Here is a 20,083-nt window from a genome sequence, read left to right as displayed (position 1 = left end):
TGAAGTTCCGAGTACCACGCTCGTCTTGGCCAATCCGGAACCACGAGTATTGTTCTTACTCCTCGTTTTCTTATTATTCTCAGTACCCTTGGTATGAGAGGCAGAGGAGGGAACACAAACTGACTGGTACACCCACGGTGTCACTATAGCGTCCACAGCTATCGCCTGAGGGTCCCTTGACCTGGCGCAATATCTCTCTTTTAGGCGGGACGCCATCATGTCCACCTGTGGCCGTTCCCATCGATTTACAATCAGCGTGAAGACTTCTGGATGAAGTCCCCACTCTCCCGGGTGGAGGTCGTGCCTGCTGAGAAAGTCTGCTTCCCAGTTGTCCACTCCCGGAATGAACACTGCTGACAGTGCTAGTACGTGATTTTCCGCCCATCGGAGAATCCTTGTGGCTTCTGCCATTGCCATCCTGCTTCTTGTGCTGATGTTGTGTGATGTTGTCTGACTGGATCAGTACCGGCTGGTGTAGAAGCAGGGATTTTGCCTGACTTAGGGCATTGTAAATGGCCCTTAGTTCCAGAATATTTATGTGTAGGGAAGTCTCCTGACTCGACCATAGTCCTTGGAAGTTTCTTCCCTGTGTGACTGCCCCCCAGCCTCGAAGGCTGGCATCCGTGGTCATCAGGACCCAGTCCTGTATGCCGAATCTGCGGCCCTCTAGAAGATGAGCACTCTGCAGCCACCACAGCAGAGACACCCTGGTTCTTGGAGACAGGGTTATTAGGCGATGCATCTGAAGATGCGATCCGGACCATTGGTCCAACAGGTCCCACTGAAAGATTCTGGCATGGAACCTGCCGAAAGGAATTGCTTCGTAAGAAGCCACCATCTTTCCCAGGACCCGCGTGCAGTGATGCACCGATACCTGTTTTGGTTTCAGGAGGTCTCTGACTAGAGATGACAGCTCCTTGGCTTTCTCCTCCGGGAGAAACACTTTTTTCTGGACTGTATCCAGAATCATACCCAGGAACAGTAGACGTGTCGTTGGAACCAGCTGTGATTTTGGAATATTCAGAATCCAACCGTGCTGGTGTAGCACCTCCTGAGATAGTGCTACTCCCACCAACAACTGCTCCTTGGACCTCGCCTTTATTAGGAGATCGTCCAAGTACGGGATAATTAAAACTCCCTTTCTTCGAAGGAGTATCATCATTTCCGCCATTACCTTGGTAAACACCCTCGGTGCCGTGGAGAGTCCAAACGGCAGCGCCTGGAATTGGTAATGGCAATCCTGTACCACAAATCTGAGGTACTCCTGGTGAGGATAGTAAATGGGGACATGCAGGTAAGCATCCTTGATGTCCAGGGATACCATGTAATCCCCCTCGTCCAGGCTTGCAATAACCGCCCTGAGCGATTCCATCTTGAACTTGAATTTCTTTATGTACGTGTTCAAGGATTTCAAATTTAACATGGGTCTCACCGAACCGTCCGGTTTCGGTACCACAAACAGTGTGGAATAGTAACCCCGTCCTTGTTGAAGTAGGGGCACCTTGATTATCACCTGCTGGGAATACAGCTTGTGAATTGCCGCTAGCACAGCCTCCCTGTCTGAAGGAGTAATCGGCAAGGCAGATTTTAGGAACCGGTGGGGTGGAGACGCCTCGAATTCCAGTTTGTACCCTTGAGATACTATTTGCAGGATCCAGGGATCCACCTGTGAGCGAGCCCACTGATCGCTTAAATTTTTGAGGCAGCCCCCCACCGTACCTGGCTCCGCCTGTGGAGCCCCACCGTCATGCGGCGGACTTGGAAGAAGCGGGGGAGGACTTTTGCTCCTGGGAACCTGCTGTTTGTTGCAGCCTTTTTCCCCTACCTCTGCCTCTGGACAGAAAGGACCCGCCTTTTCCACGCCTGTTTTTCTGAGTCCGAAAGGACTGTACCTGATAAAACGGCGCCTTTTTAGGCTGTGAGGGAACATGGGGTAAAAATGCTGACTTCCCAGCAGTTGCTGTGGAAACTAGGTCCGAGAGACCATCCCCAAATAACTCCTCCCCCTTATAAGGCAAAACTTCCATGTGCCTTTTTGAATCTGCATCCCCTGTCCACTGGCGAGTCCATAAGCCTCTCCTAGCAGAAACGGACAATGCACTTATTTTAGATGCCAGCCGGCAGATCTCCCTCTGTGCATCTCTCATGTATAAGACTGAGTCTTTTATATGCTCTATGGTTAGCAGAATAGTGTCCCTGTCTAGGGTGTCAATATTTTCTGACAGGGAATCTGACCACGCAGCGGCAGCACTGCACATCCATGCTGACGCAATAGCTGGTCTAAGTATAATGCCTGAGTGTGTATATACAGACTTCAGGATCGCCTCCTGCTTTCTATCAGCAGGTTCCTTGAGGGCGGCCGTATCCAGAGACGGTAGTGCCACCTTTTTAGACAAACGTGTGAGCGCTTTATCCACCCTAGGGGGTGTCTCCCAACGTGACCTATCCTCTGGCGGGAAAGGGAACGCCATTAGTAACTTCTTAGAGATTACCAATCTTTTATCAGGGAAAGCCCACGCTTCTTCACACACTTCATTTAATTCTTCTGATGGGGGAAAAAATAAGAATTTACTTACCGATAATTCTATTTCTCATAGTCCGTAGTGGATGCTGGGGACTCCGTAAGGACCATGGGAATAGCGGCTCCGCAGGAGACTGGGCACATCTAAAGAAAGCTTTAGGACTACCTGGTGTGCACTGGCTCCTCCCCCTATGACCCTCCTCCAAGCCTCAGTTAGGATACTGTGCCCGGACGAGCGTACACAATAAGGAAGGATTTTGAATCCCGGGTAAGACTCATACCAGCCACACCAATCACACCGTATAACCTGTGATCTGAACCCAGTTAACAGCATGATAACAGAGGAGCCTCTGAAAGATGGCTCACAACAATAATAACCCGATTTTTGTAACAATAACTATGTACAAGTATTGCAGACAATCCGCACTTGGGATGGGCGCCCAGCATCCACTACGGACTATGAGAAATAGAATTATCGGTAAGTAAATTCTTATTTTCTCTAACGTCCTAAGTGGATGCTGGGGACTCCGTAAGGACCATGGGGATTATACCAAAGCTCCCAAACGGGCGGGAGAGTGCGGATGACTCTGCAGCACCAAATGAGAGAACTCCAGGTCCTCCTCAGCCAGGATATCAATTTTGTAGAATTTTACAAACGTATTTGCTCCTGACCAAGTAGCTGCTCGGCAAAGTTGTAAAGCCGAGACCCCTCGGGCAGCCGCCCAAGATGAGCCCACCTTCCTTGTGGAGTGGGCATTTACAGATTTTTGGCTGTGGCAGGCCTGCCACAGAATGTGCAAGCTGAATTGTACTACAAATCCAACGAGCAATAGTCTGCTTAGAAGCAGGAGCACCCAGCTTGTTGGGTGCATACAGGATAAACAGCGAGTCAGATTTCCTGACTCCAGCCGTCCTGGAAACATATATTTTCAGGGCACTGACAACGTCTAGCAACTTGGAGGCCTCCAAGTCCCTAGTAGCCGCAGGCACCACCAATAGGTTGGTTCAGGTGAAACGCTGAAACCACCTTGGGGAGAAACTGAGGACGAGTCCTCAATTCCGCCCTGTCCGAATGGAAAATCAGATAAGGGCTTTTTCAGGATAAAGCCGCCAATTCTGACACGCGCCTGGCCCAGGCCAGGGCCAACAGCATGACCACTTTTCATGTGAGATATTTTAACTCCACAGATTTAAGTGGTTCAAACCAATGTGACTTTTGGAACCCAAAACTACATTGAGATCCCAAAGTGCCACTGGAGGCACAAAAGGAGGCTATGTATGCAGTACCCCTTTTACAAACGTCTGAACTTCAGGGACTGAAGCTAGTTCTTTTTGGAAGAAAATTGACAGGGCTGAAATTTGAACCTTAATGGACCCCAATTTCATGCCCATAGACACTCCTGTTTGCAGGAAATGTAGGAATCGACCCAGTTGAATTTCCTCCGTCGGGCCTTACTGGCCTCGCACCACGCAACATATTTTCGCCAATTGCGGTGATAATGTTTTTGCGGTTACATCCTTCCTGGCTTTGATCAGGATAGGGATGACTTCATCCGGAATGCCTTTTTTCCTTCAGGATCCGGCGTTCAACCGCCATGCCGTCAAACGCAGCCGCGGTAAGTCTTGGAACAGACAGGGTCCTTGCTGGAGCAGGTCCCTTCTTAGAGGTAGAGGCCACGGATCCTCCGTGAGCATCTCTTGAAGTTCCGGTTACCAAGTCCTTCTTGGCCAATCCGGAACCACGAATATAGAGCTTACTCCTCTCCATCTCATCAATCTCAGTACCTTGGGTATAAGAGGCAGAGGAGGGAACACATACCCTGACTGGTACACCCACGGTGTTACCAGAGCGTCTACAGCTTATTGCCTGAGGGTCCCTGGACCTGGCGCAAAACCTGTCGAGTTTTTAATCATGTGGAAGACTTCTGGGTGAAGTCACCACTCTCCCGGGTGGAGGTCGTGCTGAGGAAGTCTGCTTCCCAGTTGTCCACTCCCGGAATAAATACTGCTGACAGTGCTATCACATGATTTTCCGCCCAGCGAAGAATCCTTGCAGCTTCTGCCATTGCCCTCCTGCTTCTTGTGCTACCCTGTCTGTTTACGTGGGTGACTGCCGTGATGTTGTCCGACTGGATCAACACCGGCTGACCTTGAAGCAGAGGTCTTGCTAAGCTTAGAGCATTGTAAATGGCCCTTAGCTTCAGGATATTTATGTGAAGTGATGTCTCCAGGCTTGACCATAAGCCCTGGATATTCCTTCCCTGTGTGACTGCTCCCCAGCCTCGCAGGCTGGCATCCGTGGTCACCAGGACCCAGTCCTGAATGCCTAATCTGCGGCCCTCTAGAAGATGAGCACTCTGCAACCACCACAGGAGGGACACCCTTGTCCTTGGTGACAGGGTTATCCGCTGATGCATCTGAAGATGCGACCCGGACCATTTGTCCAGCAGGTCCCACTGAAAAGTTCTTGCGTGGAATCTGTCGAATGGGATTGCTTCGTAGGAAGCCACCATTTTACCCAGAACCCTTGTGCATTGATGCACTGAGACTTGGCTCGGTTTTAGGAGGTTCCTGACTAGCTCGGATAACTCCCTGGCTTTCTCCTCCGGGAGAAACACCTTTTTCTGGACTGTGTCCAGGATCATCCCTAGGAACAGAAGACACGTCGTCGGAACCAGGTGCGATTTTGGAATATTGAGAATCCAATCGTGCTGCCGCAACACTACCTGAGATAGTGCTACACCGACCTCCAACTGTTCCCTGGATCTTACCCTTATCAGGGAATTGTCCAAGTAAGGGATAACTAAAATTCACTTCCTTCGAAGGAATATCATCATTTCGGCCATTACCTTGGTAAAGACCCGGGGTGCCGTGGACCATCCATACGGCAGCGTCTGAACTGATAGTGACAGTTCTGTACCATAAACCTGAGGTACCCTTGGTGAGAAGGGTACATTTTGACATGAAGGTAAGCATCCTTGATGTCCCGAGACATCATGTAGTCCCCTTCTTCCAGGTTTCCAGGTTCGCAATCACTGCTCTGAGTGACTCAATCTTGAATTTGAACCTCTGTATGTAAGTGTTCAAAGATTTTAGATTTAGAATCGGTCTCACCGAGCCGTCCGGCTTCGGTACCACAACAGTGTGGAATAATACCCCGTTCCCTGTTGCAGGAGGGGTATCTTGATTATCACCTGCTGGGAATACAGCTTGTGAATGGCTTCCAAAACTGTCTCCCTGTCAGAAGGAGACATCGGTAAAGCCGACTTTAGGAAACGGCGAGGGGGAGACGTCTCGAATTCTAATTTGTACCCCTGAGATATCACCTGAAGGATCCAGGGGTCTACTTGCGAGTGAGCCCACTGCGCGCTGAAATTCATTGAGACGGGCCCCCCACCGTGCCTGATTCTGCTTGTAAAGACCCAGCGTCATACTGAGGGCTTGGCAGAGGCGGGAAAGGGTTTCTGTTCCTGGGAACTGGCTGATTTCTGCAGCCTTTTTCCTCTCCCTCTGTCACGGGGCAGAAATGAGGAACCTTTTGCCCGCTTGTCCACGAAAAGACTGCGCCTGATAATACGGCGTCTTCTCATGTTGAGAGGCGACCTGGGGTACAAACGTGGAATTCTCAGCTGTTGCCGTGGCCACCAGGTCTGAAAGACCGACCCCAAATAACTCCTCCCCTTAATAAAGCAATACTTCCAAATGCCGTTTGGAATACGCATCACCTGACCACTGACGTGTCCATAACCCTCTACTGGTAGAAATGGACAACGCGCTTAGACTTGATGCCAGTCGGCAAATATTCCGCTGTGCATCACGCATATATAGAAATGCATCTTTTAAATGCTCTATAGGCAAAAATATACTGTCCCTATCTAGGGTATCAATATTTTCAGTCAGGGAATCCGACCACGCCAACCCAGCACTGCACATCCAGGCTGAGGCGATTGCTGGTCGCAGTATAACACCAGTATGTGTGTAAATACCTTTTAGGATACCCTCCTGCTTTCTATCAGCAGGATCCTTAAGGGCGGCCATCTCAGGCGAAGGTAGAGCCCTTACAAGCGTGTGAGCGCTTTATCCCCCCCAGGGGGTGTTTCCCAACACACCCTAACCTCTGGCGGGAAAGGATATAATGCCAATAACATTTTAGAAATTATCCGTTGTTATCGGTGGAAACCCACGCATCATCACACACCTCATTTAATTTCTCAGATTCAGGAAAACTACAGGTAGTTTTTCCTCACCGAACATAATACCCCTTTTTTTGGTGGTACTCGTATTATCAGAAATGTGTAAAACATTTTTCATTGCCTCAATCATGTAACGTGTGGCCCTACTGGAAGTCACATTCGTCTCTTCACCGTCGACACTGGAGTCAGTATCCGTGTCGGCGTCTATATCTGCCATCTGAGGTAACGGGCGCTTTAGAGCCCCTGACGGCCTATGAGACGTCTGGACAGGCACAAGCTGAGTAGCCGGCTGTCTCATGTCAACCACTGTCTTTTATACAGAGCTGACACTGTCACGTAATTCCTTCCAACAGTTAATCGACTCAGGTGTCGACCCCCTAGGGGGTGACATCACTATTACAGGCAATCTGCTCCGTCTCCACATCATTTTTCTCCTCATACATGTCGACACAAAAGTACCGACATACAGCACACACACAGGGAATGCTCTGATAGAGGACAGGACCCCACTAGCCCTTTGGGGAGACAGAGGGAGAGTTTGCCAGCACACACCAGAGCGCTATATATATACAGGGATAACCTTATATAAGTGTTTTTCCCCTTATAGCTGCTGTATAGTTAATACTGCGCCTAATTAGTGCCCCCCTCTCTTTTTTTAACCCTTTCTGTAGTGTAGTGACTGCAGGGGAGAGACAGGGAGCTTCCCTCCAACGGAGCTGTGAGGGAAAATGGCGCCAGTGTGCTGAGGAGATAGGCTCCGCCCCTTTTTCGCAGACTTTTCTCCTGCTTTTTTATGGATTCTGGCAGGGGTTAAATGCATCCATATAGCCCAGGAGCTATATGTGATGCATTTTTTTTGCCATCCAAGGTGTTTTTATTGCGTCTCAGGGCGCCCCCCCCCAGCGCCCTGCACCCTCAGTGACCGAAGTGTGAAGTGTGCTGAGAGCAATGGCGCACAGCTGCAGTGCTGTGCGCTACCTTGTTGAAGACAGGACGTCTTCTGCCGCCGATTTTCCGGACCTCTTCTGCCTTCTGGCTCTGTAAGGGGGCCGGCGGCGCGGCTCTGGGACCCATCCAAGCTGGGCCTGTGATCGTCCCTCTGGAGCGAATGTCCAGTAGCCTAAGAAGCCCAATCCACTCTGCACGCAGGTGAGTTCGCTTCTTCTCCCCTTAGTCCCTCGATGCAGTGAGCCTGTTGCCAGCAGGTCTCACTGAAAATAAAAAACCTAATCTAAAACTTTCACTAAGAAGCTCAGGAGAGCCCCTAGTGTGCACCCTTCTCGTTCGGGCACAGAGATCTAACTGAGGCTTGGAGGAGGGTCATAGGGGGAGGAGCCAGTGCACACCAGGTAGTCCTAAAGCTTTCTTTAGATGTGCCCAGTCTCCTGCGGAGCCGCTATTCCCATGGTCCTTACGGAGTCCCCAGCATCCACTTAGGACGTTAGAGAAACTACGGGTAGTTTTTTCTCCCCAAACATAATACCCTTTTTAGTGGTACCTGGGTTTATATCAGAAATTTTAACACCTCTTTCATTGCTTCAATCATGCAACGAATGGCCTTAGTGGACATTAGACTAGACTCATCGTCGTCGACACTGGTGTCAGTATCCGTGTCAACATCCGCGTCTGCCATCTGAGGTAGCGGGCGTTTTAGAGCCCCCGATGGCCTTTGAGACGCCTGGACAGGCACGAGCTGAGAAGCCGGCTGTCCCGCATTTGGCATGTCGTCAAATTTTTTGTGTAAGGAGTCGACACGTGCACACAATTCCTTCCATAAGTCCATCCACTCAGGTGTCTGCCCCGCAGGGGGTGACATCCCTTCTATAGGCATCTGCTCCGCCTCCACATCATTATCCTCATCAAACATGTCGACACAGCCGTACCGACACACCGCACACACACAGGGAATGCTCTAACAGAGGACAGGACCCACAAAAGCCCTTTGGGGAGACAGAGTGAGAGTATGCCAGCACACACCAGAGCGCTATATAATGCAGGGACTAACTGAATTATGTCCCCTATAGCTGCTGTTATATATACTGCGCCTAATTTTAGTGCCCCCCCCTCTCTTTTTTACCCTTTTCTGTAGTGTAGACTGCAGGGGAGAGCCAGGGAGCTTCCTTCCAGCGGAGCTGTGAGGGAGAAATGGCGCCAGTGTGCTGAAGGAGATAGCTCCGCCCCTTTTTCGCAGACTTTTCTATGGATTCTGGCAGGGGTAATTATCACATATATAGCCTCTGGGGCTATATATTGTGGTATTTTTGCCAGCCAAGGTGTTTTTATTGCTGCTCAGGGCGCCCCCCCCTAGCGCCCTGCACCCTCAGTGACCGGAGTGTGAAGTGTGTATGAGGAGCAATGGCGCACAGCTGCAGTGCTGTGCGCTACCTTGGTGAAGACTGATGTCTTCTGCCGCCGATTTTCCGGACCTCTTCTTGCTTCTGGCTCTGTAAGGGGGACGGCGGCGCGGCTCCGGGACCGAACACCAAGGCCAGTTCCATGCGGTCGATCCCTCTGGAGCTAATGGTGTCCAGTAGCCTAAGAAGCCCAAGCTAGCTGCAAGCAGGTAGGTTCGCTTCTTCTCCCCTTAGTCCCTCGCTGCAGTGAGCCTGTTGCCAGCAGGTCTCACTGTAAAATAAAAAACCTAATTATATACTTTCTTTTTAGAAGCTCAGGAGAGCCCCTAGTGTGCATCCAACCTCGGCCGGGCACAAAATCTAACTGAGGCTTGGAGGAGGGTCATAGTGGGAGGAGCCAGTGCACACCAGGTGACCTAAAAGCTTTCTTTAGTTGTGCCAGTCTCCTGCGGAGCCGCTATTCCCCATGGTCCTTTCGGAGTTCCCAGCATCCACTAGGACGTCAGAGAAAAGAGACAATTCATGATCATTTAAAAAAAAATTTGCTGAAAGATTAAATATCCCTTTACCTTTACCCGTTATCTTGACATAGACTTTTTGTTTTCTTCCTCCCCTGCATATTACATTACTTTGCGTCTAAGATGCATTTTCATGGAAATATATGCAAAAAAAACGCCCGATGCTACCGAACTCCGTAAGGACCATGGGGAATAGCGGCTCCGCAGGAGACTGGGCACAAATAGAAAGCTTTAGTACTACCTGGTGTGCACTGGCTCCTCCCCCTATGACCCTCCTCCAAGCCTCAGTTAGGACACTGCGCCCGGACGAGCGTACACAATAAGGAAGGATTTTGAATCCCGGGTAAGACTCATACCAGCCACACCAATCACACCGTATAACTTGTGATCTGAACCCAGTTAACAGTATGATAACAGAGGAGCCTCTAGAAAAGATGGCTCACTACAACAATAACCCGATTTAGTTAACAATAACTATGTACAAGTATTGCAGACAATCCGCACTTGGGATGGGCGCCCAGCATCCACTACGGACTACGAGAAATAGAATTATCGGTAAGTAAATTCTTATTTTCTCTGACGTCCTAGTGGATGCTGGGAACTCCGTAAGGACCATGGGGATTATACCAAAGCTCCCAAACGGGCGGGAGAGTGCGGATGACTCTGCAGCACCGAATGAGAGAACTCCAGGTCCTCTTCAGCCAGGGTATCAAATTTGTAGAATTTAGCAAACGTGTTTGCCCCTGACCAAGTAGCTGCTCGGCAAAGTTGTAAAGCCGAGACCCCTCGGGCAGCCGCCCAAGATGAGCCCACTTTCCGTGTGGAATGGGCTTTTACAGATTTTGGCTGTGGCAGGCCTGCCACAGAATGAGCAAGCTGAATTGTACTACAAATCCAACGAGCAATAGTCTGCTTAGAAGCAGGAGCACCCAGCTTGTTGGGTGCATACAGGATAAACAGCGAGTCAGATTTTCTGACTCCAGCCGTCTTGGAAACATATATTTTCAGGGCCCTGACTACGTCCAGCAACTTGGAGTCCTCCAAGTCCCTAGTAGCCGCAGGTACCACAATAGGCTGGTTCAAGTGAAACGCTGAAACCACCTTAGGGAGAAATTGAGGACGAGTCCTCAATTCTGCCCTGTCCGTATGAAAAATTAGGTAAGGGCTTTTATATGACAAAGCCACCAATTCTGAGACACGCCTGGCTGAAGCCAGGGCCAACAGCATTACCACTTTCCATGTGAGATATTTTAAGTCCACAGTGGTGAGTGGTTCAAACCAATGTGATTTTAGGAACCCCAAAACTACATTGAGATCCCAAGGTGCCACTGGAGGCACAAAAGTATGCTGTATATGCAGTACCCCTTTGACAAACGTCTGAACCTCAGGAACTGAAGCCAGTTCTTTCTGGAAGAAAATCGACAGGGCCGAAATTTGAACCTTAATGGACCCTAATTTTAGGCCCATAGACAGTCCTGTTTGCAGGAAATGCAGGAAACGACCCAGTTGAAATTCCTCTGTAGGGGCCTTCCTGGCCTCGCACCACGCAACATATTTACGCCAAATACGGTGATAATGCTGCACGGTTACATCCTTCCTGGCTTTGATCAGGGTAGGGATGACTTCATCCGGAATGCCTTTTTCCTTCAGGATCCGGCGTTCAACCGCCATGCCGTCAAACGCAGCCGCGGTAAGTCTTGGAACAGACAGGGTCCCTGCTGGAGCAGGTCCCTTCTTAGAGGCAGAGGCCACGGGTCCTCTGTGAGCATCTCTTGAAGTTCCGGGTACCAAGTCCTTCTTGGCCAATCCGGAGCCACGAGTATAGTCCTTACTCCTCTCCTTCTTATGATTCTCAGTACCTTGGGTATGAGAGGCAGAGGAGGGAACACATACACTGACTGGTACTCCCACGGTGTTACCAGAGCGTCCACAGCTATTGCCTGAGGGTCCCGTGACCTGGCGCAATACCTGTCTAGTTTTTTGTTGAGGCGGGACGCCATCATGTCCACCTTTGGTTTTTCCCAACGGTTCACAATCATGTGGAAGACTTCTGGGTGAAGTCCCCACTCTCCCGGGTGGAGGTCGTGTCTGCTGAGGAAGTCTGCTTCCCAGTTGTCCACTCCCGGAATGAATACTGCTGACAGTGCTATCACATGATTTTCCGCCCAGCGAAGAATCCTTGCAACTTCTGCCATTGCCCTCCTGCTTCTTGTGCCGCCCTGTCTGTTTACGTGGGCGACTGCCGTGATGTTGTCCGACTGGATCAACACCGGCTGACCCTGAAGCAGAGGCCTTGCTAGGCTTAGAGCATTGTAAATGGCTCTTAGCTCCAGTATATTTATGTGAAGTGTTGTCTCCAGGCTTGACCACAAGCCCTGGAAATTTCTTCCTTGTGTGACTGCTCCCCAGCCTCTCAGGCTGGCATCCGTGGTCACCAGGACCCAGTCCTGAATGCCGAATCTGCGGCCCTCTAGAAGATGAGCACTCTGCAACCACCACAGAAGAGACACCCTTGTCCTTGGGGACAGGGTTACCCGCTAATGCATCTGAAGATGAGATCCGGACCTTTTTTCCAGCAGATCCCACTGGAACGTTCTTGCGTGGAATCTGCCGAATGGAATCGCTTCGTAGGAAGCTACCATCTTTCCCAGGACTCTTGTGCATTGAAGCACTGAGACTTGCCCTGGTTTCAGGAGGTTTCTGACCAGTTCGGATAGCTCCCTGGCTTTCTCCTCCGGAAGGAACACCTTTTTCTGGACTGTGTCCAGAATCATCCCTAGGAACAGAAGACGTGTTGTCGGAATCAGCTGCGATTTTGGGATATTTAGAATCCAGCCGTGCTGCCGTAGCACTACTTGAGATAGGGCTACTCCGACTACTAACTGTTCTCTGGATTTGCTCTTATCAGGAGATCGTCCAAGTAAGGGATAATTAAAACGCCTTTTCTTCGAAGAAGAATCATCATTTCGGCCATTACCTTGGTAAAGACCCGGGGTGCCGTGGATAATCCAAACGGCAGCGTCTGAAACTGATAGTGACAGTTTTGTACCACAAACCTGAGGTACCCTTGATGAGAAGGGTAAATGGGGACATGGAGGTAGGCATCTTTGATGTCCAGAGACACCATATAGTCCCCCTCTTCCAGGTTCGCGATCACTGCCCTGAGTGACTCCATCTTGAATTTGAACTTCTGTATGTAAGTGTTCAAAGACTTCAGATTTAAAATAGGTCTCACCGAGCCGTCCGGCTTCGGTACCACAAACAGCGTGGAATAATACCCCTTCCCTTGTTGCAGGAGGGGTACCTTGATTATCACCTGCTGGGAATACAGCTTGTGAACTGCCTCCAATACTGCCTCCCTGTCGGAGGGAGACGTTGGTAAAGCAGACTTCAGGAACCGGCGAGGGGGAGACGTCTCGAACTCCAATTTGTACCCCTGAGATACTACTTGAAGGATCCAGGGGTCCACTTGCGAGAGAGCCCACTGCGCTCTGAAATTCTTGAGACGGGCCCCCACGGCGCCTGAGTCCGCTTGTAAGGCCCCAGCGTCATGCTGAGGACTTGGCAGAAGCGGGAGAGGGCTTTTGTTCCTGGGAATTGGCTGTCTGTTGCAGTCTTTTTCCCCTTCCTCTGCCCCGGGGCAGAAAAGAGGAACCTTTTGCCCGCTTGCCCTTATGGGGACGAAAGGACTGAGCCTGATAAGACGGCGTCTTTTTATGCTGAGAGGCGACCTGGGGTAAAAATGTGGATTTCCCAGCAGTTGCCGTGGCCACCAGGTCCGATAGACCGACCCCAAATAACTCCTCCCCTTTATAAGGCAATATTTTCATATGCCGTTTAGAATCCGCATCACCTGACCACTGTCGCGTCCATAACCCTCTTCTGGCAGAAATGGACAGCGCACTCACTCTTGATGCCAGAGTGCAAATATCCCTCTGTGCATCTCGCATATATAGAAATGCATCTTTTAAATGCTCTATAGTCAACAATATACTGTCCCTATCCACGGTATCAATATTTTCAGTCAGGGAATCCGACCAAGCCACCCCAGCGCTGCACATCCAGGCTGAGGCGATTGCTGGTCGCAGTATAACACCAGTATGTGTGTATATACTTTTTAGGATATTCTCCAGTTTTCTGTCACCTGGTTCCTTGAGGGTGGCCGTATCAGGAGACGGTAACGCCACTTGTTTTGATAAGCGTGTGAGTGCTTTATCCACTCTAGGGGGTGTTTCCCAACGCGCCCTAACCTCTGGCGGGAAAGGGTATAATGCCAATAACTTTTTAGAAATTATCAGTTTTTTATCGGGGGAAACCCATGCTTCATCACACACCTCATTTAATTCATCTGATTCAGGAAAAACTACGGGTAGTTTTTTCACACCCCACATAATACCCTTTTTAGTGGTACTTGCAGTATCAGAAATGTTTAAAACCTCTCTCATTGCCGTGATCATGTAACGTGTGGCCCTACTGGAAGTCACGTTTGTCTCCTCACCGTCGACACTGGAGTCAGTATCCGTGTCGACGTCTGTATCTACCATCTGAGGTAACGGCCGTTTTAGAGCCCCTGATGGTTTCTGAGACGCCTGGACAGGGACTAGCTGATTAGCCGGCTGTCTCATGTCATCAACTGTCTTTTGTAAAAAGCTGACATTGTCACGTAAATCCTTCCATAAAGCCATCCACTCAGGTGTCGACTCCCTAGGGGGTGACATCTCTATTATAGGCAATTGCTCCGCCTCCACATCATTTTCCTCCTCCTACATGTCGACACAAACGTACCGACACACAGCACACGCACAGGGAATGCTCTGATAGAGGACAGGACCCCACTAGCCCTTTGGGGAGACAGAGGGAGAGTATGCCAGCACACACCAGAGCGCTATATTATATATATATGGACAACCTTTATAAGTGTTTCTCCCTTTATAGCTGCTGTATTGTTAATATCCCGCCAATTAGTGCCCCCCTCTCTTTTTTACCCTGTTTCTGTAGTGCAGGACTGCAGGGGAGAGTCAGGGAGACGTCCTTCCAGCGGAGCTGTGAGGGAAAATGGCGCCTGTGTGCTGAGGAGATAGGCCGCCGAGAAGGGGGCGGAGCCTTTCTCCCGCTTTTTGTGGAAATCTGGCAGGGGTTAAAATTCATCCATATAGCCCAGGGGGCTATATGTGATGCATTTTCGCCAGCCAAGGTGTTTCTATTGCTGCTCAGGGCGCCCCCCCCTAGCGCCCTGCACCCTCAGTGACCGGAGTGTGAAGTGTGCTGAGAAGCAATGGCGCACAGCTGCAGTGCTGTGCGCTACCTTGTGGAAGACAGGATGTCTTCTGCCGCCGATTTTCCGGACCTGTTCTTGCTTCTGGCTCTGTAAGGGGGCCGGCGGCGCGGCTCTGGGACCGAGCTCCAAGGCTGGGCCTGTGATCGGTCCCTCTGGAGCTAATGGTGTCCAGTAGCCTAAGAAGCCCAATCCACTCTGCACGCAGGTGAGTTCGCTTCTTCTCCCCTTAGTCCCTCGATGCAGTGAGCCTGTTGCCAGCAGGTCTCACTGAAAATAAAAAACCTAAACTAAAACTTTCACTAAGAAGCTCAGGAGAGCCCCTAGTGTGCACCCTTCTCGTTCGGGCACAAAAATCTAACTGAGGCTTGGAGGAGGGTCATAGGGGGAGGAGCCAGTGCACACCAGGTAGTACTAAAGCTTTCTATTTGTGCCCAGTCTCCTGCGGAGCCGCTATTCCCCATGGTCCTTACGGAGTTCCCAGCATCCACTAGGACGTCAGAGATATGTATTTCAATTTGGAGTAGTAATGATTGCATTGTGCACCTGCATCCACTTTTGTTCTATACAGAACTAATGCTTGCAATTTTTATACTTCTGGGTTTTTTTTGTAAAAGGAAACATGATAAACAATACATGGTCTTGGATTAAACTGACAGATTGCAACACATTTGTGACAGCTTTCACAATCACTAAAACACTGTTGTCATTCATCCAAAATGTTTTTAACTTTCATGACTGCAAAAACCTTGTTTTGTATGTGCGTTCAGATTTGAGATTAGATTATTATGACAATGGTGACCTATGTAGAATGGTGTTGTTTTAGTTTCCTCCTCCTCATCTAGCTTGTGCCAGTACACAAGTTCAAGCAGTGGTACTTCAGTTTCCTCGAAGCACTGTTACACTGATCTTTGCAAGTGCAGAGATCAATTGCAGCAGGGAAGACTGATCATTAGTGACTGACATGCTCTTCTGCACTCTGCATGTGGGGGAGGGGGAGTTAAGTGCCACTTGAAGGTGGGTAATGGAATAAGATTACTGCATCTGGGGAGTATATACATTACAAATATGGTGACACATGGCACTGCGGAGGGGTAGGAGGTAGTATCACCTTGGACATACTGTATATGGGATCTATCACCACTAGGGGCGGGGTAATGCCACTGGGGAATCTATTGCTACTGGGGGGTGGGTAGGGTTGCCACCTCATGCTTCCTCGATTCATGGAGTATGGGTGGTGGGGGAGGTATTTTTATTCCTCAGTAATATATTTTAATTCATATTTAAAAATGTTTTTAACTTGAACTAATGGTTTATTTAAAAAAAATAATAATAAATTGACAATCTTTGATGACATTTGTCAAAAACAATATATCAACAGCTAAGTGGTTAGATAGTTTATTTCCTGGAAGGTGCAGGTAAACTTTAATTAGATATAACTAAGGAAGAAAAAGACCAATGTCTCCACTACAGGCAGAGAAAGAAAACAAATGTTCTTTTTGAGAAAGAAATTCTTCAGACAATATGGAATTTATAGAACACCTAGAAATTTTGAGTTGGATATCTTAAAACATTCCAGCATAACCTTCTGCAAAATCAAGGTCTCTATTTTAATCTAAACTATTGGTCCGAGGGTCCAACCATTCACTAAGGGAACAAATTTTTATGGTGAGTGAGTTTGTCATCAATATTATTTTGAAGCAAGAAGGAAAAAAAAGTAGAGATGAGTTCTCTTACATCTTTGCTCTGTGCGCTATAAGTTGCGTCACACATAACGCGTGAGTGCCGTGTGACTCAGTAGCGCCGGGCGTCTTTTTTGTAATTTTTTTTCAAAAATGCGTCTTAGACATAATGTGATACAATAGGATGCACAAGCAGCTTCTGCGGATTCAAATGATAAGCAGCATTCCTATATTCTGTGTGCGACTGCATTTGCATACAAACTGCTATGCTACAGTGTTTTCCTAAAATGCTAGTCAGGATTCTAGTGTCGGCACTGTGACATCCGGGATCCCGACTAGCGGTATGATAACCACTTCCCCCTAATATCCTGGTCTGTTGTTGCTATTCATGGCCTGCCTGACTTGGAAACTATCAGCCCTGCATTTGTGAACCGCTTTACTCCTGCACAGCTGCAAATCCCATCTGCCAACTATACTGTCTCTCCCTGCATTTGGAGACCTGGTAACTCCTGCACTGCTGCAAATCCCATCTGCCAACTATACTGTCTCTCCCTGCATTTGGAGACCTGGTAACTCCTGCACAGCTGCAAATCCCATCTGCCAACTATACTGTCTCTCCCTGCATTTGGAGACCTGGTAACTCCTGCACAGCTGCAAATCCCATCTGCCAACTATACTGTCTCTCCCTGCATTTGGAGACCTGGTAACTCCTGCACAGCTGCAAATCCCATCTGCCAACTATACTGTCTCTCCCTGCATTTGGAGACCTGGTAACTCCTGCACAGCTGCAAATCCCATCTGCCAACTATACTGTCTCTCCCTGCATTTGGAGACCTGGTAACTCCTGCACTGCTGCAAATCCCATCTGCCAACTATACTGTCTCTCCCTGCATTTGGAGACCTGGTAACTCCTGCACTGCTGCAAATCCCATCTGCCAACTATACTGTCTCTCCCTGCATTTGGAGACCTGGTAACTCCTGCACTGCTGCAAATCCCATCTGCCAACTATACTGTCTCTCCCTGCATTTGGAGACATGGTAACTCCTGCACAGCTGCAAATCCCATCTGCCAACTATACTGTCTCTCCCTGCATTTGGAGACCTGGTAACTCCTGCACAGCTGCAAATCCCATCTGCCAACTATACTGTCTCTCCCTGCATTTGGAGACATGGTAACTCCTGCACTGCTGCAGATCCCATCTGCCAACTATACTGTCTCTCCCTGCATTTGGAGACCTGGTAACTCCTGCACAGCTGCAAATCCCATCTGCCAACTATACTGTCTCTCCCTGCATTTGGAGACCTGGTAACTCCTGCACTGCTGCAGATCCCATCTGCCAACTATACTGTCTCTCCCTGCATTTGGAGACCTGGAAACTCCTGCACAGCTGCAAATCCCATCTGCCAACTATACTGTCTCTCCCTGCATTTGGAGACATGGTAACTCCTGCACAGCTGCAAATCCCATCTGCCAACTATACTGTCTCTCCCTGCATTTGGAGACATGGTAACTCCTGCACTGCTGCAGATTCCATCTGCCAACTATACTGTCTCTCCCTGCATTTGGAGACATGGTAACTCCTGCACTGCTGCAGATTCCATCGTCAGCTACTACTACTAGAGCTGTCCTGAGTTTATTTAGCCCTGCTGCATTTACCACCATAAACTACCCCAGCTCCAGCTCTGTGGATATTCCCATCACTTTACGCAGTACTATAAGTGACCCAGTCTTGCTCTGTGGTAACCCCAGCTGCTATATTATACTCAAATGCAAGTCCTCAGTCCTGTTTTGTACTGTCCAGTATTGAACCTGCTTCAGATTATCTCTTGCGATCATCTGTTGATTATATATGCCCCTACTGTTCTAAGTTTAAGAACTGGCAGCACCCTAAGTACCGGATAGTGTATCTAACTAATGGAACAGGCTGCTGCTATAGGCAAAATAGCTCACCTCATACATGATGGTATTAAGATTCTGCTGCCCAACATTGTTCTTATTTTTCCTCGCCTCCCTCTGTTGAGCTTTCAAATCAGTAAGTAGCTTAAAAACCTTTAATATAAAAAAAAGAAGGGTCATAAAAAAATGTCCATTAAAGTATTTGAAACAATCTAAATGCATGATCTTCTCATACTACTAATGAAATAAACATGTACCTTATTGTAAAAACAAAATACTACGGAGTACAGACAGATCTGGACACTGAACTATTACAGAACACTGCTTGTTCTTTTGTTAATATGAAATGCTATGTTATTTGCGATTCGTAGATAAGACTTGTTAACATAAAACTCTTTATTAAATGACCATATTGTAATTAGTTGTAAGACCAGCAACAGGATGCCAGTTGTCACTATACCGAGTGCGGCATTAGTCAGCCGGAATCCCGGCTGCGAGGCATCGACTTCCTCTTGCCACACTTCAGGCCCGGTGGCGAGTTTCACTCGCCACTGGTTATATTCCCACTCAGGTGGTGGCGTGGACCCACCACCCGAGTGGGTAAACCGGGCCCAACTGCCTGCATTTCCCGGCTGTCAGGATCCCGGCGTCAGTACCCTGCACAGAAACAATATAACCCACCCAAATCTAGCTCTCTTTGCACATGTTACATTTGCCCCACCTGCAGTGCACATGGTTTTACCCATTAAAGATTTTGCTTTTGCAAACCATGCTGAAATAGGCCCACTGTCAATAAAGCCCCGTACACACAGGAAGGGGTGTGTGTCCGGAGCGTTCTAGCACAGACCGCTCAGCACACATCTTTCCCTCCAATCTGTGCGACGTGTGCCGAGCGAGGGGTGGGGGGGCCATTCATTTCACCAAGCAGTGAAATGAGCAATCTCACTAGACTTGGCATGCACAAGCTCACTAGATTTAGCGCCGCACGGGACCGTGCTAGGTCACTTCAAGCTCCGCCCCATACTGTCCTCAACTCCGATATGTCCTGCATTGTGCTGTCCACTCCTTCCCCAACTCTTTCTTGCATGGTGCTGACCGACTCCACCCCATCTCTATGTCCTGTAATGTGCAGCCCCCACAAACATGTTCTGCATTGTGCTGCCCGCCCACTCCTGAATCCCCATCTGTATGTCCTGCACTGTGCTGTCCACCCCCTCACCAGCTCTATGTCCTGTATTGTGCAGCCCCCACCAACATGTTCTGCATTGTGCTGTCCACACCCTCCCCATCTGTATGTACTGCATTGTGTATACCCCCTTCCCCCATCTGTATATCTTGCATTGTGCTGTCATGTGTGTGCTCCGCAAAACCCGACTCATCGGCACTGCCAGATCCTGCACAATACCATCCCGGACATTGCCATACCTCTCTGATACATCACCTCTAGGTATTGTCCTCTTCACCCCTATGTTTTGTTTATTGTCCTCTGCCTCCTCCTTATTTTGGGGATGCGGATATGTGACCAGTGGTCGGAAGACCGCCCGTCACTATACAGACGACGGAATCCCGCCCGGTGGAAATGCCGACTGACAGGGACTATTCTCACTTATGAGTGTCCACAATATCCATAGAGCAAGGGGCTT

At 49.1% G+C, this 20,083-nt stretch overlaps 1 protein-coding gene across 2 annotated transcripts in view; it reads right to left on the bottom strand.

The window, feature by feature from the left end:
• CRCP (CGRP receptor component) overlaps positions 1 to 20,083 on the bottom strand; it is a 179,936-nt gene that overhangs the window by 116,232 nt on the left and 43,621 nt on the right. For both annotated transcript variants that reach the window (XM_063953843.1, XM_063953844.1), the window contains exon 3: positions 18,495 to 18,593. In XM_063953843.1, coding sequence (XP_063809913.1) covers positions 18,495 to 18,593 — 99 coding nt within the window. The remainder of the gene's footprint in view (positions 1 to 18,494; positions 18,594 to 20,083) is intronic.

This window comes from Pseudophryne corroboree, chromosome 2 (genome assembly GCF_028390025.1).
Source record: "Pseudophryne corroboree isolate aPseCor3 chromosome 2, aPseCor3.hap2, whole genome shotgun sequence".
NCBI classification, from domain to species: Eukaryota; Metazoa; Chordata; class Amphibia; order Anura; family Myobatrachidae; genus Pseudophryne; species Pseudophryne corroboree.
This window is presented reverse-complemented; position numbering and strand designations above follow the sequence as displayed.